The sequence below is a fragment of the Diceros bicornis genome, chromosome X (genome assembly GCF_020826845.1).
Source record: "Diceros bicornis minor isolate mBicDic1 chromosome X, mDicBic1.mat.cur, whole genome shotgun sequence".
Lineage (NCBI taxonomy): Eukaryota > Metazoa > Chordata > Mammalia > Perissodactyla > Rhinocerotidae > Diceros > Diceros bicornis.
Window position 1 is genome coordinate 38,537,593 of NC_080781.1, and position 16,728 is coordinate 38,554,320.

Consider the following 16,728-nt stretch of genomic DNA (forward strand, 5'->3'; position numbering starts at 1 on the left):
TGGTACCTTCATTTCAAGGGAAGGACCATAGGGATGGCAGAGAGAGCTCTATGTAATTAGTAGAAAATTGGGGCACGATCAATTTCTTCTAACAGGGGACATATACATACAACTCTACATACTAATCCGAGCAGTCCAACCAAAAGAGGACACATATTGAATCGCAAAGTAATTAAGAATGCATTCTACACCTCTCCCCAAAATTACAAGTTTTATAACAGTGTTGTTTTCTCAACTACATAATTTTTGCCACAGATTTAAGTAACAAAAGAACCAATTTAGAGCTTTCCTCTGCACCCACAGTGCCATCTAGTGTATAAAAGCCGAGAACTGTTCCACTCCATCAACGCCTGACTTTTATAACACCACATACATCTTTTTGGATACTCTGACTCAAGATCTCATTTCTCTGGGTAATTGCATACGTTCACAAAGCTTTAGACTTGCACCTGAATAAGCTTCCTGTCTTTGGTTTTCTATTATCCCAGCACCCTGCATGTTTCAGGTGTTAAGAAATATTTGATGAATAAATGAAAAAGTATACATTTTTGTACAAAGCACCTTCCCAAATATCTTCTTAAACTAACTCTCTGCTGGATCCTGAGACACATCTGTCTTTCAAACAGTCTGATTCTCCTAATTCCAAGTGACTCGTAAAAATATATATATTGCGTGTCTATCCACAATTAACTAGATTCCAACAAATTTATAGAGAAGTGATATATATATATATTTTTTGTGTGTGTGAGGAAGATCAGCCCTGAGCTAACATCCATGCTAATCCTCCTCTTTTTGCTGAGGAAGACCGGCTCTGAGCTAACATCTATTGCCAATCCCCCTCCTTTTCTTTGCCCCAAAGCCCCAGTAGATAGCTGTATGTCACAGTTGCACATCCTTCTAGTTGCTGTATGTGGGACACGGCCTCAGCATGGCCGGAGAAGCGGTGTGTCAGTGCACGCCCGGGATCCGAACCCGGGCCACCAGTAGCGGGGCGCGCGCACTTAACCGCTAAGCCACGGGGCCGGCCGGAGAAGTGATATATTTTTAAAAGGAGTCTTACTGCTCCTTCACGGTGATTTACTATTCACTATCTCAGTTGGAAACAATGCTGGAAAAAGCCTTCAATCACCTCAAAGCTCATCTCGTATACTCTAGTAACTCAGATATGGACCCAGGTTCTGGAAGGCCTGAAGCTTATATAATTTGGGAGAAGTTCTTCAAGACGAAGAAGCCAAATTAAGACAAAATTAGGCCCAAGGCCTTGGACCAGAGCCCCTGCAAAGGAAGAACCCTCAAGCTTAGGTTTCATTAACTTTATTAGCTTCAAGGTAAATCTACTTCTGCTTATATCCAATACCCAGGTCAAATGATTTTGGTGGGACATTCATTTTTTTGGTCAAATAATTAGTGAGTCACATAATTTTCTAGCTCTAGCTAGAAAAACCTTAGAAATCATCTAATCTTCAACTCTCTTCACTTCATAGGGGAGGAAAAAGATGCAAAACTGTTAGGTCCATTGAGGCCACTTGGTAAGCTATACCTTGGGATGCCTAATTTGCTCAAATGATCACTAAACTCTCATCTTGGATGTCCTGCTGCTTCTAGCACCAAGAGTTCAGAGATGGCCAGAAATGACTCCACAAATTTAAAGGTGTTTTAAGTTTTTTCCTCATCCTTAATGTCAATACAGCCTAATAAATGTTCAAGAGCAATGGGAACGAATGGTCTTATTACTAGTTTGGTTGTCCTAGCCACTAAGAACAGATGAGAAGAAAGGCCTCTTATAGACAAAGAAATAATAACCGAAGGCAGGAATTCTAGGTAAGAACAGTTGACATTCAAATCCCTGTCCCTTCAGTGGAAGAAACACCTGCTGGAGCCCCTGGAACCTTTTCCAACCTTCATGCTACAGGAAAGTCCAACAGGCCTCCATCTGCCAGTCCATGTTCATCCACATGAAATAATGAGGGAGTGACATGCTACAGCCCAGCAGGCAAGCCAAGGCCAGCGAGATGGCCAAGCTGCCTAGCGGGGAAGCCACACTGGACTGTTTTGTGGAAGAAGTCTACGGAATCGTCTTCTCCTTAGAATGCACGGAAGAATCTTATCTAAAATTAGGAGTCAGATTGGGTTTTACACGAGGGTACAAATACCTCTTGGAATTCTATCAAGCCCTCTGCTTCTACATAAACAGAAAGCTTATTCATGCACCTTTCTTGGGACTGTGGCCAACTCCTTGTCTTAGTCTGTCTACCATTTTTTCTCCCCTAAAATATGTTGGGGTGTCATTAGGTAAGAGAAGGTACTAAAGCACCATGGCTGCATACTGCATTAGAAATTTCCCGTGGCTTCCTCTTAGGGAGGTCCCTAGCTGTGTTGTTGGTACTTGTCAGCTCCTTCCTGTGGAGCTGCAGAGTGGAGACACCAGGTATTCTACTGACCACAAGTACTGACGAGGAAGGAAACGTGACCGCAATTATCGATGGGACTTTGTCCTGGTTTGGGCTTTAAGGATATCAAAATATAATGTATAAAATTTGGTCAGTCATGAATTTTTAGAGCCAGATGAATTATAAACAAAATTAAAATGTCAGAAGTAACTGTATCTAAGTAACATTAAGTATATTAATTTAACCTTACCAAAAAGTCAGGAAAAGCAAATGTAAAGATTATCAGAGAATACTGATTCATTCCCCCTTGTATCATGGATATAATTTCTAGTCACTAATTACATTATGTAGACTGTTGTTACACAAGAAATGTTGTGTAATAATAGTGTCTGTTAAATGGGCTATTTTAACATATGTTATGAGAAATATAAAAAGTCAGCATGACTATAAAATGCATCATAATTTTGCATTTGCATAATTTTCTGTTTAAATGCATAATGCTCATATTACATTAGCTTTAAAGGCACAAACTACTTTTTTTTTTACATAATACAGTAAATCTATAAAGTGAACAAAAGAAGTGAGCAGAAAGAAATTAAGCACTGGGGCTCAAGTGAAATGGACCATGGGGCATCTGAAGCTGATACACTGGCCGAGGACGGCTGGATTTGGAGTGCACCAGTGAATTCACCCTGCCTCTGAAAGTCCCCGGCAAATCTGGTAAAAGAGTCTCTCCAGCACTACGTTCATTTTCCTAAATGCAACCTTTATATTCTCAAAATCAAGCAGACAGACAAACATCGACCACATATTGGACTTCACGTTTAAGGGATCATATGATGTTTTAGAACCTTCACTACCTCCTTTATATTAAGGTAATCTTTAAGTAGGACACAAGTAAATGTTTTCAGTGACTATCTTTTATACATATATGTTTTTCAAATTTTCAAGTCTACACTGAAGACTTGTTGATTCCAAACAGGCATCTACACTTATTAAAGACCAAATTCTCCTCCCCAGTGATCTAAGGGTCACTAGTAGCTTCTCTACAGCAGGCACCACATGCACATTCCGGCTGCCTCTTGCTCTCAGTCTCCAAAACAAATATGCCCAACTGTGTCCACCAAAGAGAACCAATTCTGGAAAATAAAATAAGAAGTGGCCACCAATTTGGCCCACATTGCCCACACATTTTGACTCATCTGGCATGCAGATGCAGTGGAACAAATTCCCTTAATGAACCAAAGAGTGAAATTGAAAGTCTTTTTTATTCCAACCCTTTGTGTGCTCTGTGTGCCTTCTCCCACAATATAAAGACTCCCAGGAGGCCAGGAATACTGCACAATGGAGACACCAAGACACATAAGGTGGGCCTCATCTCATTCTAGAGACAAAGCACCTTATCTTTTAGGAAGCTGTGGTTGCTCTGGCTTCCATCTCATCCCTAGGGGAAGTGTGCTCATATGAATATTCCATGGTTCAGAGAGGAATACAGGAGTTAGCAGCCACACCCCAGCTCCAAACCCTTATCTGGGAGGTCGGCAACTCCCACCACCCTCACTTAGCCTAGCACCGGCAGATACATGGAGCCTGGGGTAGAGGGCCCAGGAAGGGGGCAGTGCTGGATGGCAGGTTTAACAAATGAGCGGTTTATTTTTCAGGTTTCACATCAGATCCTCCACCTACCTCTGTGACTCTCATAACACTGTGTAAAATGCTGTAGGTCTCTGCTCCCCTTCCAGCCTAGAAACTCCTTACCTAACTCTGTAGCTCCTAAGTCTACCACAATGATCCGCACCTAGTAGGTGCTTACTAAATCACCGGTTTTCATTCTAAACAGAACTAAGCTGATCTGAATGGAATTGACATCTAAGAAGAGAGAAGCTGGAAACCTAGCTGGGCCTCACCAGGAAAGGTAGAGCAAAGTGGCACAAGAGAATTCCCCAGAAAACTCAAATAAGTAGTATTGCATTGTGGCAAGCAAGAATTCAGTGAAAACAAAAGCATTTAGATTTCTATTTCAATTGGTCGACCAAAACATTTACCCATATTGTAGTGAGGCAAAGGGCTATAAGGAAGCCTCTGGCATCAGGCAGACAAGTTCAAATCCTGGCTCACCCTTTACTCACTGCATAACCTTCGACAAGTCAGCCCCTTTTAAGCTTCAGTTTCTTCATCTCTACCCTTCTAGAATTGTTGTTAGGAATAAATAAGACAACAAATGCCTGGCAGAGAGCAAATGCTCGTAGAGCTATTATAAGCTTAGCATTTGAAACTCAAAAGTAAAATCTCAACCAGGGAACAAAGATTCTAAGTTTTAAATATTATTTTCTAATTAGCATACATATCACTTACCAATTCCATATTTGGTCTTATAATAAGACTTCGTAAATTCATCACAGTCACAAAGGAGCACTTTTCTTCCCCACACATTGATGGTGGTTCCTATGGACAGGTCACTATCTTTGTAAAACTCTTGGTTTAACTTTCCTAGCTAATAAAAACAACAAAGGAACACAACATTGGCACCACAGACCCTCCAAAGACCTAGGCACCCCTTCCCAAAGGAAAAAAGAAATTTAAAAAAATCACGATTATATCATTTATAGCCAAATCTTTAAAATCAAATCAAAAGACGATCAATGTTAACATTTTAAAATATTCTTTTAGCAATGTAGTGATACCAAATAGCAATGCAATGCATCTACTTATATAAGCACTTAAGCATGTTTATTATCAATAAACAGCAGTGCGATGCATATATTTATATATTCTTCGATTTCATTTGCAATCTCACAAAAGAAGAATATGTAACTCACTCCACATTTCAGGTTCCAAGGAAGTCACACTGGGAACAGTAATAAAACGTGAAGTTCCTCACCTGATATTTATCCAACAGGTAGCCATCCACTCGGTTCTCTACCAAGCCACCATACACATTGAGAACTATTCGATCTGTTACCTCGCCTGGCTGGTAGATTCCAGGTGGGCCATACTGGAAGACAAAATCAAAACAAGACATGGTAGATGGTCTCTAAACACAAAGATGGTCCTGTTGAGGGGCTCGAGGGGGAATATGCATTGTATGGATCTTCTCTGCCATCCAGAGGAAGATAAGACACATACTCCATCCACCTCTCCCTATGCTGCCTCACTCTCTGCAGGCTGCTCTACACTCCACCCATCCTTCAAGGCCCTGAAGGGGCCTTGATAAAGATGGATAAAGTTCCATCTTTCCCCCTGACCCCTCCCCTCCGACTGGCCTGTCCCGAATCCAAACCTCCATAGCACCTACTGCAGGGTTAAACCACTTTTTGTGGTTCTCTAACTGCTTCATCAGCAGTCATCTTTTCTCTTAACTACAAAACACCCTGAGGAGGAAACCATACGTTGCCTTCTTTTCTTTATTCCGCTTAGCACCCTGCCTGATCCTGAGCTCAGGAAGCACTTGCTGGCTGAGAGAGGCAGTGTGGCGAGGTGGCAGGAACAATAGAGTGCAGTCAGCCTCTAACAGAAACTGTGGCCTGGAGCAAGCCAGGGCCCTCCTCAGTTCCACAGGCACTGGAGGTGGTCCAAGCAGTTGTATGAGCTGCAGGAAATATCTTAACTAACTTACATAAATTGATAGTGATCAGTTTATCACATACAGGTGAGAACTCTGAATCATCCGTGATACGTGTGACATAAAATGTAAGTTCAGACGTGTGAATTTATGATGTGTGGGATATAAGTAACCCAAGTAACAGAGAAAAACAGTACATTTGGACACAAACTCTCTCTTTGCCACTTACTAGCTACAGGACTTGGGGCCAGATATTTACCTTCTCCGAACCTCAGTTTCATCATCTAACTGCAACAATAGCACTTATTCCTTGCTTTCTCAAAGGATGCTGTGAGCATCAAGGGAATACTCCCCATTATTATACCTCTCCCCCAGGAGAATGTGAGCTCCATGAAACAGGACATAATCCATTTTCTTTCTCACTGTACCCCCAGAGCTGGCACACAGTTGACACTCAATAAATAGTTGTTGAATGAATGAATAAATGAAGCAACTGATGTCAAGGCACACAGCCAATGTCAGATGTGTCATCATTATTTTATACTTAGCCTATTTTTCAAGCCATTCTAAAATCAGTCTTCCTGATTTTAGGTATCTCCTGGTCACTTGCTGCGCATACCCCAGAGCTCCCTCTGGGACAAATCCTGCCTCCACCCCCAAGCAACACAGCAGAGTTTCTGGCGGTAGGCTCAGAGAATCTAGGAGAGCCTCCTGTGAGGACCAAATAACCAGCAGTTGTTTGCATCAGAAATGAGTGTTACAGTAACCTCTTCAATAGCACTAAGAATTAAGTTAAAAAATACTTTATCCAAATAAGAAATAAGACATAACAGAACTGTGAAAAAGCCTTCATATTTTTATGAGTCCTTATAGGTGTTTATAGGTCCTTAGACAGTGGTTTTGTTTTGTTTTGTTTTGTTTTTTTGCTGAGAAAGATTAGCCCTGAGCTAACATCTGTGCCAATCTTCTATTTTGTACGTGGGTCGCTGCCTCAGCATGGCTGATGAGTTGTGTAGGTCTACGCCCAGGATCCGGACCTGCAAACTCGGACCACGGAATGCCCAGGATCCGGACCTGCAAACTCGGACCGCGGAAGCAGAGCATACCAAACTTAACCACTATGCCACAGGGCCGGCCCCTTAGACAGTGTTTTTCACTATATTATCTCATTCAATCTTTAATTACCTCAGGAGGGAGGCCTTGTTAAGTGCATTTTAGAGACAGGGAAATACAATCAGAGAGGTTAAGTGATTTGCCCAAGGTCACACAGCTATTAAGTGGCAGACCTACAATTCTTATCCAGTTCTTCTGTCTCTGTGCTATTTCTGTTGCATCCATGTTATACCAGCTCTCAAACGGCCATAAATATGTGTAGGAATTAGTCTGACAACTCTTTTTTAATAATAAATATAATGCAAAAGCTGTCATTGCCGTTAGCCAGTGGCTGGTTGCTTACTGGTAGCTACTTTCAGAAGAGTCACTCCTGTGTGTACGCTTGTATGTGTGTGTGTACATTCACAACCCAGAACACCACCATGGGATCTCCTCAGTAGGCTACAGAGGCCAGAGGCCAGTGCCCCATCCAAGGCCATGAGCAATTCTTTAACTAGAGGATCATTTACCTTCATAAGACTGATTGTGAACTCAATGATGCATAGGTATTTTCTCTTATATTTGACTTTTTTCCTTTACTTGCCTTAATCCCAGAATATTCCAACTCCAATTTGTCATACCTAGGTATTACTTTCATAGATGTATATTAATATAGGGCACAAAAAGAAAGTTTTCTACACACTTGCACTAATATATGGTAACTTGTCATCACATAGTTATAGCAAGACATTCCAGACAGTGAGTGACTAGAGTCTCTCAGCCCACAAGCAAACTCGGAAAGTGGTTCTGTGTCCACTGCTCACCTTTGGTAGCTTTCCCCTCTGGAGGAACAATGGCATAGCATTCCGGCCTGTGTTGTGTGGCAACACTTCTTTGATTTCAATAGTATCATCAGAAAGAAAGTAATGCAAGATGAGTTCTCTACGGTCCCCAAACAATGAGGCTGAGTCGTCCCACAGGCAGAAGAAACGCAAAACCTTCCTATCATAGTTGAGGAACTGCTTCAGGGTGTCGAAGGACTCATAGGGACGTAAGGGCTCCACGAAGTCTAGCTTCTGAAAATGGAGAAAAGGTCAATAATAGTTGTGGTTTTTGCATAATCACCTCTGGGATGCAAGCAATCAAAGAACATAAAGATATCTTTTCCGTAGACTATTCTGTGATATTTTTAAAAATTTCAACTGACTAATGACATACATGTACATGCACATATAACCAGTTTTAACCATAAAAATACAGACAATCAAGTATTAGGAATCTTTTCCTATTAAACATTATTCTAATACACTAAAATGTACTTCTGTAATGTTTTTGAAAACTGACTTTTCTCGAAGACTTAAAATTCTTGTTTAAAAACAGACAAAACTAATGTATGGTGACAGAAATTAAAATAGTAACTGCCTCTGGGTAGGGGATTGACTGGAAAGGGGAACAAGGGAAATTTCTGGGGTGATGGAAATACACTGTATCTTGATTTTCATGTTGGTTACTAAATTATATACATTTTTCAAAACTTGTGGGTCTATATGCTTAAGATTTGTATATCTGAGTCTATGTTAATTATATCTCAACCAAAAAAAATTTTGTCTTTTCACTGAAAATCCATATCTGTATATCCTTCTTACTCATCCAAAGATATTTGTGAAGGTAAAAGAGAAGAAATATATTCACAGCTTTATTTTGCTCAAAAGCTTTAGATATCAAGGACGTGAAAGGCCATGGAAACAGGAGCAAAGCAAATAGAGAACTTTCCAGTCAGCACAGAACCACCGCCTGGGCTCTGGCCCCCGCCCCAGGAACCCCTATGTCCGCAGTCTTCTTGGTGCAACTCTTCTCTATTTGCATCTTCTCAGCCCTGTCTTGGAGCAAAACTGCCCCCATTCTATCTGATGTAGCCAAATAGGATCATTATATAAGGAAGTGCTCATTGGCACAGGAGATGCAGGCCCACATCGGGTTATGTAATCTTATTTGTAAATTCTCAAAATTTTGTCTCTGCCCAGGGCAGTCTGGGTGCAGACTTAACCCAAGACAGGAGGGAGACATGATGGCCTTCCAGAGGTTCTTCAGTCTTATCCTTGGTATTTAAATACAATTATAGGACCTCTACTTTGATTGAAAAACTGTTTCTGTGGCATTATAAATCCTCTAAGAAATGCATTATTGATTATATACCATTGGGGCTCTTTTCAGTTTAAGTGAAATTGTTTAATTTCAACTTTACATTTCAAGGCAGCAAACACTGAAGAAGTAAATGCATTAAAGTCAATATAAAAGCCTCTTATTAAACTCCTAATTTTCCACAGATTTCTATATTTATTGAAGAGCTTGCTCCCTGAGGGAATTAATACTAAAATAATTCTCCCCATCTGCAAGGAAATTATTTAAAACATTTCTTGGCTGTTCTTCGTATTTATTCTCAATTTCTGGCACAAAAGATTTTTTTCTTTATAAACCTATAAAATCACACAGTGCTCTAAATAATTCATATAATGCATCATCATTCACAATCACTATCATATAATACCAACTGTTAGTGAATGAGTGCAGCCATATGCAAAGAGTGGTAATTTGTATGGCTCCATTTCTTTTAGATTCTCTGCTGGTTCTAAAGACTCTATATTTATCTAGACTCTTTCACCTAGGGCATTTGGAAAAAATAATAATGACCCCAAATCGTAAATCCTGTATGCCAATACATATAGATATAATGTCACAGGAATTTCATCTTAGATAGTCCAGGATCAAAAAAATATATTTCTCAGGAGGGTTGTATGCCTACAACATTAAAGAATAATTCTGTTGGGGCTAGGAGGCAGGAATAGATGAATGATCTTACATGCAGCTTTTAACAAGAGATCAAAGCAGAATCAAAGGAGAATTTTATTCTAAATTTTATGTTATCTTTCTGCAAGGAAATGAGTTACAAGTTTTAGAAACAATAAAAATGAGACTAATCTAATCTATAGGTATAGAAATGAGGATAGTGGTTATTCCTGGGTGGGAAGAGGGATTGATTGGAAAAAGGCATGAGGGAATTTTCTGGGGGGATGGAAATGCTGTATGTCTTGATTTGAGTGTGGATTACATGGACGTATGCATTTGTTAAGACTCATACAACTGTTCACTTAATTTCTGTGTATTTTGCTGTGTGTAATCATACTTCAATAAAAAAAGAAAAAGGGAAACAAATGACAATAATGAAAATCAGGGGAAGAAGCAAGAGATTTGAATACCAGTCCCAGCAAGAAGATTGGCTAGGTATGTGACCTTCCACATAATACTTGCCCTTTTGGGTATTCAGATTCTTCTGTAAAACATATAATTTGGGCCAAGGGATCATTAAAAAAAACTTTAGAAAGATGACAATAATGCTACTAACACTGATTCTTTCCTCCCTACACTAAACTGGGGTCAGACTTTGAACAGAAGCATCCCTTCGTAAAGGGGGCACATTGGAATCATGGCCCTCCTCACTCCTCCAGAACATCTCTGCATCTGATGCCGCCATGAGGGGAGTTGGAAGTCCAAGAAGGAAAAAGGTACATCCAAGGCTTGGTTCAGTAAATCAGTACTACAGAAGCAAAAATTTTCCGAGAGTTAGGCAACTAAAATGGGAAAGACAAGTCAGGTAAGTGTGGGCCCAACTCTTATGCTGTCAGTGACCACAAAGCCAATCATGGGCTCTTAGAAATTGTCCCATGTGGGCGGCTCACTAAAGACTCCTACAGCCTGGAAGGGAGACTCTCCCTGTAGAGAAGTGGGGGTGGGGGAGTGCATGAGCCTTTCCTGCACTGAGACCAACACCCAGCCTTCCCTCCAGCCCAAAGGAGAACAGGACAACTCCAGTGACAATATCCCCAAAAGTTCCTTCACATCTGCATCAGGAGTACTGACTCTCCGAAGGGATTCTCATTCTGAAGACAAGAATTTACAGACATATCAACTTCTCACCTCTCTTCGCATCTTCATGTAAGGATCTTCTGGACACTGTCCCGGGGGGTTTAATTTGACTCCCATTTTCTTCAAAAAGTTTTTTGTGAATGTATCACAATCATAAATCTTGAATGTCCGGCCATAAAAGACAACGTCTATGCTGATATTGAAATGATACAGAGTATAAAACTGATCCTCATCAGGAGGTGGGAGAGAAATCCGATGACGCCGGATAAAAGTCCCTATGGAATGAAATAAAATGGAATTGTTTCATTGGGCGGCTAACAAGGAAGAGGTCAAAGCACGTCTCTGTAACAACCCTGAATGCTTTTCCACAACAGTGAAGTGGGCAAAGGGCTGGTTCTTGCAGGTAGCATTAGTATGTTCAAACTCTGAGGGTACCAAAGGCAGCTGAGACTTCTGAGGTCCAGAGTTATTTGACCAGCCTCGTATGTTAGTTGCCTAAGTGGTACAAAGGAAGCACTTAATTAAACCATAAAGATCAGGGCGGGATAAAAGGTGGAGGTGGGTATAAACAGAGTGACCTAATGTGCCAGACACCGCCGTCATGTCTTTTCCCAGAACAAACTTGATCACTTCCACCCACTAGCACTCAACGTGAGCACAGTAAACAAGGCACTAAGACCTCAAAGCAGAGTGCTCACAAAAATGCACTCTCTTGGCTCAAAAAAAATAAGCTAATAAGCTTCAATATGATAGGCGCCAACACCATGATTTACAGTTTCTAAAGGCATGAATGAGTTTATGCTGCCTTGAGGCTTCACAAATCTTCTTTCCTCTACCAACCTCTTCTCCCTCCTTCTTCCTCTATAGCCTCTGTCAACTCCACCCAACCACCCCCACAAAGTGAGGGTTATCATAGTCTTCATAGTTTCAGCCAGTGCTCTGGGCCAAAGGTTCTGAAACTCATTTCATCTTTTACTTCCAACCCTATGATGCCCATTCACTTTTCCTTTTGAGAATATGGACCCAGGGTCCCCAAGTATACACAAAATGATTAGCCACTGGAGGTAAAAGCGTTCCCTTCCTAGATGAGTATACCACCTACATCACACCATACCAGCCAACTTATCCAAACACTGCTGAAAAACCTATTGTCAAGAATTGTTTAGGGTTTGAGATTTTACCCTACTTGCAAGCTAACAACAAGTTAGCCTGCCGCAGTTTCACGGATGCTGGTAGAAGACACGAGATGCTTTGATTAGAAATAAAGGGCAGTTTATTACTCACAACAATAACAGTAGCCAGAACATCAGCATTTTTTGCACCAGTTTCCTGAGCCTCAATTCCTATAGGGTGACACAACAAGGTCCAGGTAACTCCTGCACACACAGTAGGTACTTACAGGAGAGGAACCCTGAGCGCAGGGAACCCAAATCTTTTATAATGGGCAATAAGCATTCCTGCCTTTTGTCTTAGAGGGAGACATTATCTTTATTAGAGTGGACAATAAGCATGTCTGCCCTTTGTTCTCGAAGGAGACACCACCTCTATCTGCCAAGGCTATGAGCAAACCTGCACTTTGCTCCAGAGGGAGAGACTATCTTTGTCTTCCAAAGCTGTTTGCTATATAAACATCCTTGAAGAGATAGTCTAGAACAAGAAGCAGTCAGTGCCTCTGCTTGCAAGATCTACAGAAATGCAAGATACCAATGGAGAAGTCTCTCTCAATATCTGTGACTGACTTAGGCCTGAGAATCTGCTCCAAGAGCAAAGAGAAAAGGAGAAAAGGCAAGCAGAGCAAAGTGAGGATCTAACGGTTCAAGAAAAATTGGCTTGTGTAACCTCTGTATGGAAGTATTTTAGTATAAAGATATCAAGCAATCTTCTTCACATTTTATATAGCATTGAGAATGGTGCCTTGTCTTCAAGTCTAGAAATACTTAGAAATTATTCATTCTATTCATTAAGGAACATTTAATGAATATCTTCATGTGCCAGGAACTGTGTTGAGCTCTGTTCCATTATTCTACTAATCATCTTTTCACTCTGTTGAGAGGAAATTAACTAAAATTATTTTCATCGTCTTTTCTTTGTAGCAATTTTTAATTACTTGGTACATTAAATTAAAATAATAAAACTATAAAATTAGAACTGGCCTAGAATATTTTTAAATGTACTACATAAAAGATGATATAATTTTACTGCAAAAAATTATACTTCAATTAGCCTTTAATTCATGCCACTGAAAACAGTATGCAAATTATTTAATCATTCAAGATTAGACATTTAGAACAAATTGCATACTTAAACATCTATAAAAGCATGGGCATTTCAGGTATTTTCAGTAACCATTATATATCTCTTTAAAAATACTTATATTGTGATAGTTTCTAAAATATGTAAGATTTATTCAACAGCCAGGAGCTTCTTCAGAAATTCCATCTATCTTGTATTTATACTTCATTATAAAAATTCAAATAAGCAAGTTAGTGTTGATTTCTGTTCAGTAAGACTTCGAATAGGAATCCTCTATTTTTCCAGGTGGGAAGAACTGGCCCACCCACTGAGCTTTTAAATAATAATAATCATAATCATCATCACAGCCCTAGGATATGCTTTCATATACACTTTCTCATTTAATCTTCAATAATCCCATGGGGCAGATAATGCATGAAATATAAGTATTCAGTTTATGGATTAGAAAACTAAAGCTCAGAGTGGTTAAGTGACGTGCCCAAGGTCACACTCTAACAAATGGCAGAACAGGTCTTGAACCTGGGTTTTTAAGCTCTAAGTAAATACCGTTACTTTTCACAGTTTGCACTAAAGTATATCTCACTGTACTGCAGCCACAAATTACTAAAGTGAAGGAGAGGAGGGAGTGTTAAGGCAAAACAGAATAGAAATAGGGAGAAGAGCTGTCAGTCACCAGGAAAAGGAGAGAAAGATGATGGAGCTGCTCTTCCAAAAGAACAGCTTCTCTCTTCTCTAAAGGCAAATTTCTAGAGAGGGCCCACTTGCCAGTTGCAGCAATCTCCCCTCCAGGGCCAGCACCACTACATTCCCTGCCCCCGCCCTCAGGAGCCTGCATACCCCAGACCCCCATGCTCTTCCTTATCTTAGCTCCCACACTTCTCACTAGATGGTTCTCAGAAGAGGCCGGGGCAGTTCTTTGTGGTAACAAAAAAACAGTCCTGACCATCCATGGGTTGGAAAGAGAAGGCAAATCTAACACCAAACAAGAAAATTTTAATAATGAGAAGTCCAAAGTCACAATTCCACGTTAATCAGAAAACTAAGGTGGGCCATTTGAAATGTTCAGTTGCACATGAGAGCTTTCAATAATATATTCGTGGGATCTCTCAACTGTGTCCTTTGGGGATTGAAATTTCTACTTATTGTTATTTGTGTGTTCATAGTCTTCCATGATAAATGCAGAAACTCCACCAGCAGAAATTTGTTCTGGAGTTATCAAAGAAATGGGCAGGATGCCATGTCTTTGGCACCCGAGATCATCAAGGTTTATAAATAAAAATAATGCTACAAAATGGAAAAACAACAACAAAAGCACCATATCGGCCCTTTAAATTTTTAGATGTTGATCTTCTTAACTGCCCCATAAAGACAATTTGGGCAAATGTCCATCATCGGTGGCTGCTTTTAAGCTCTTCCTTATCTTCATATTCTACATCTCTCTTCCTTTTTAAAGGCCCTGCTATCTGACTATACACTGTAAGCTTTAACTTTCTAACATTTCCCTGTGGTTTAGATCAAAATGATGATATATCCATTTATGTTTAATGCTTTTTCATTTAATTCAGTTGGGACTGGCTTTAGATCTTTGCCCAAACCACTAAATTTAGTTTCTAGGAACTCACCTTTCAGAATTAAGACTTCAACCTCCTACCTCTATCTTAATTTTAAGTACATTTAGTTCATTTTAGTAACGTTTAGACCTAGGGTACATCCAAGTCTAGAGGCAGCTATTTCTTAGGTGAATGACTATACAACTGGAATTGCCACTTGTCACCATGATTACTAAGTTTGTATCCTAAAAACACTACGGCCCTTCACTGTCATCAGACATGAAAGAGAATCTTTCCCTCCTCTCACGTTCACTTTTATTCCTTCACTAAAATGACTGCTCCATTTTTATTTTTATAAAATGTCATCTTTGGAGTTTTGGTTTCAAAAGAATAACTTTTTTTTATATAGATAGCCTGACCCCTGTCTTGAAGCAAAAGAATAAAAATTAAAAATTCCACATCTCTGATCATAATAAGAAATAATAATCCTATGCATCTCCCCCCTAGTCATTGAATGAGCCCCAAAGGACAGCATGTTAGGTGCTCTAATGTCCTCTTGCATAACTGCCTTCTTGCTTAGTTTTCTTACACATTCTATGATCTGCTCCCAAATACCTCCCAACTCCTCATTCCACCACTACTCCACCTCTTTATCTCATGCTATTCCTTTTGACTAATGTGCCTTCCACTTCCATCTTTATCTGGAGAAGCTTCTGAGGCACCACTCACATGCCTTCTTCTCTAGTGGATATTGGCTTTTCCCCCCGATCCCTCAAAGTACCTGGTACATTTATGATGCCTGCATCGTGTTATGAACATTGTCTATCACTTTTCCTTTCCCTTTTTCCTTCCTCCCTCCCTCCCTTCCTTTCTTCAACAAATATTTACTGAGCAGCCACATGTACCAAACACTTATCTTCATAGATCAGTGACTTACCTCTACTCTTAAATTCTACTCTGTTCTATTCAATGACAATTCACCTCTCCGAAGCTCCACCCTTTGGGGTTGCCAAATTTAGCAAATTGAAACATAGGATGCCTAGTTAAATTTGAATTCCAGATAAACAATGAATAATTTTTAATATAAATATGTACCATGCAATATTTGGGATACAGTTATACTAAAAACTTCTTCATTGCTTATCTGAAATTCACATTTAATTGGGCATCTTGCATTATATCTGGCAACCGTACCACCACCACTCCTCCACTTTATGGGATGCAATACTTAGATACAGTATATGCCCAATATGAATGAATTACATAGAAATGACTGACTTCTATTTTCTGATTACATTTGCTTGCTTAAGGTAGATTATCCTAGAGTATAAAAATATACGTAAAAAATACTACCGGCTGAGGGGCCAAAACAAGTCACCAGGGGAGATCAGTGTTCTTAATGCAAGATGCACTAAGAACCAAGTGGAAGCCAGTTCTTGACCCTGGGACTACAGAATCAGAAATTCTTGGAGTGGGCCAGGAGATTCTGATGATCACTCTCAACTGAGAACAACTGGTATAGACCTTACAGAAAATCATGACACATTTCTAATTGTCATCCTTTCTTTAGCATAGATTAGTCTGGCTTGGGAGTATTTGACAATTATCCTGTTAGACAATTGGAGGTAAAACTACTGAGATTAACCTCTGACATTCTTGGCTTGGTGTAACGTTGTTTTAACTACATTCCCAGAGAACAGTAACAAATTCTATAAATATAACACATCTAACCAAAAGGAGAGTGATGTTCTGGCAAGAAATGAAAGCAAGCCTTGAAGTGCGACAGCGACTTGACTTATAACACACATATATCTCTCTGCCAACAAGGATTTGTGAACATTAAAAATATGTTGTTCTGATTAGAAGCTGCATGTAACTGAATGCCTATTTTGGCACCATGCTAAGGGATGCCTCTTTTGTTTCTGGCTTATTCCAAGCTCCCATCTCTCTAAAAAAA

At 39.9% G+C, this 16,728-nt stretch overlaps 1 protein-coding gene across 2 annotated transcripts in view; it reads right to left on the reverse strand.

Moving 5' to 3' along the window:
- Positions 1-16,728, reverse strand: part of EFHC2 (EF-hand domain containing 2) — a 181,255-nt gene that overhangs the window by 94,999 nt on the left and 69,528 nt on the right. For both annotated transcript variants that reach the window (XM_058535686.1, XM_058535687.1), the window contains exons 4-7: positions 11,020-11,243; positions 7,869-8,120; positions 5,272-5,385; positions 4,746-4,884 (exon numbers count right to left, since the gene is read on the reverse strand). In XM_058535686.1, the coding sequence (XP_058391669.1) occupies positions 4,746-4,884; positions 5,272-5,385; positions 7,869-8,120; positions 11,020-11,243 (729 nt within the window). The remainder of the gene's footprint in view (positions 1-4,745; positions 4,885-5,271; positions 5,386-7,868; positions 8,121-11,019; positions 11,244-16,728) is intronic.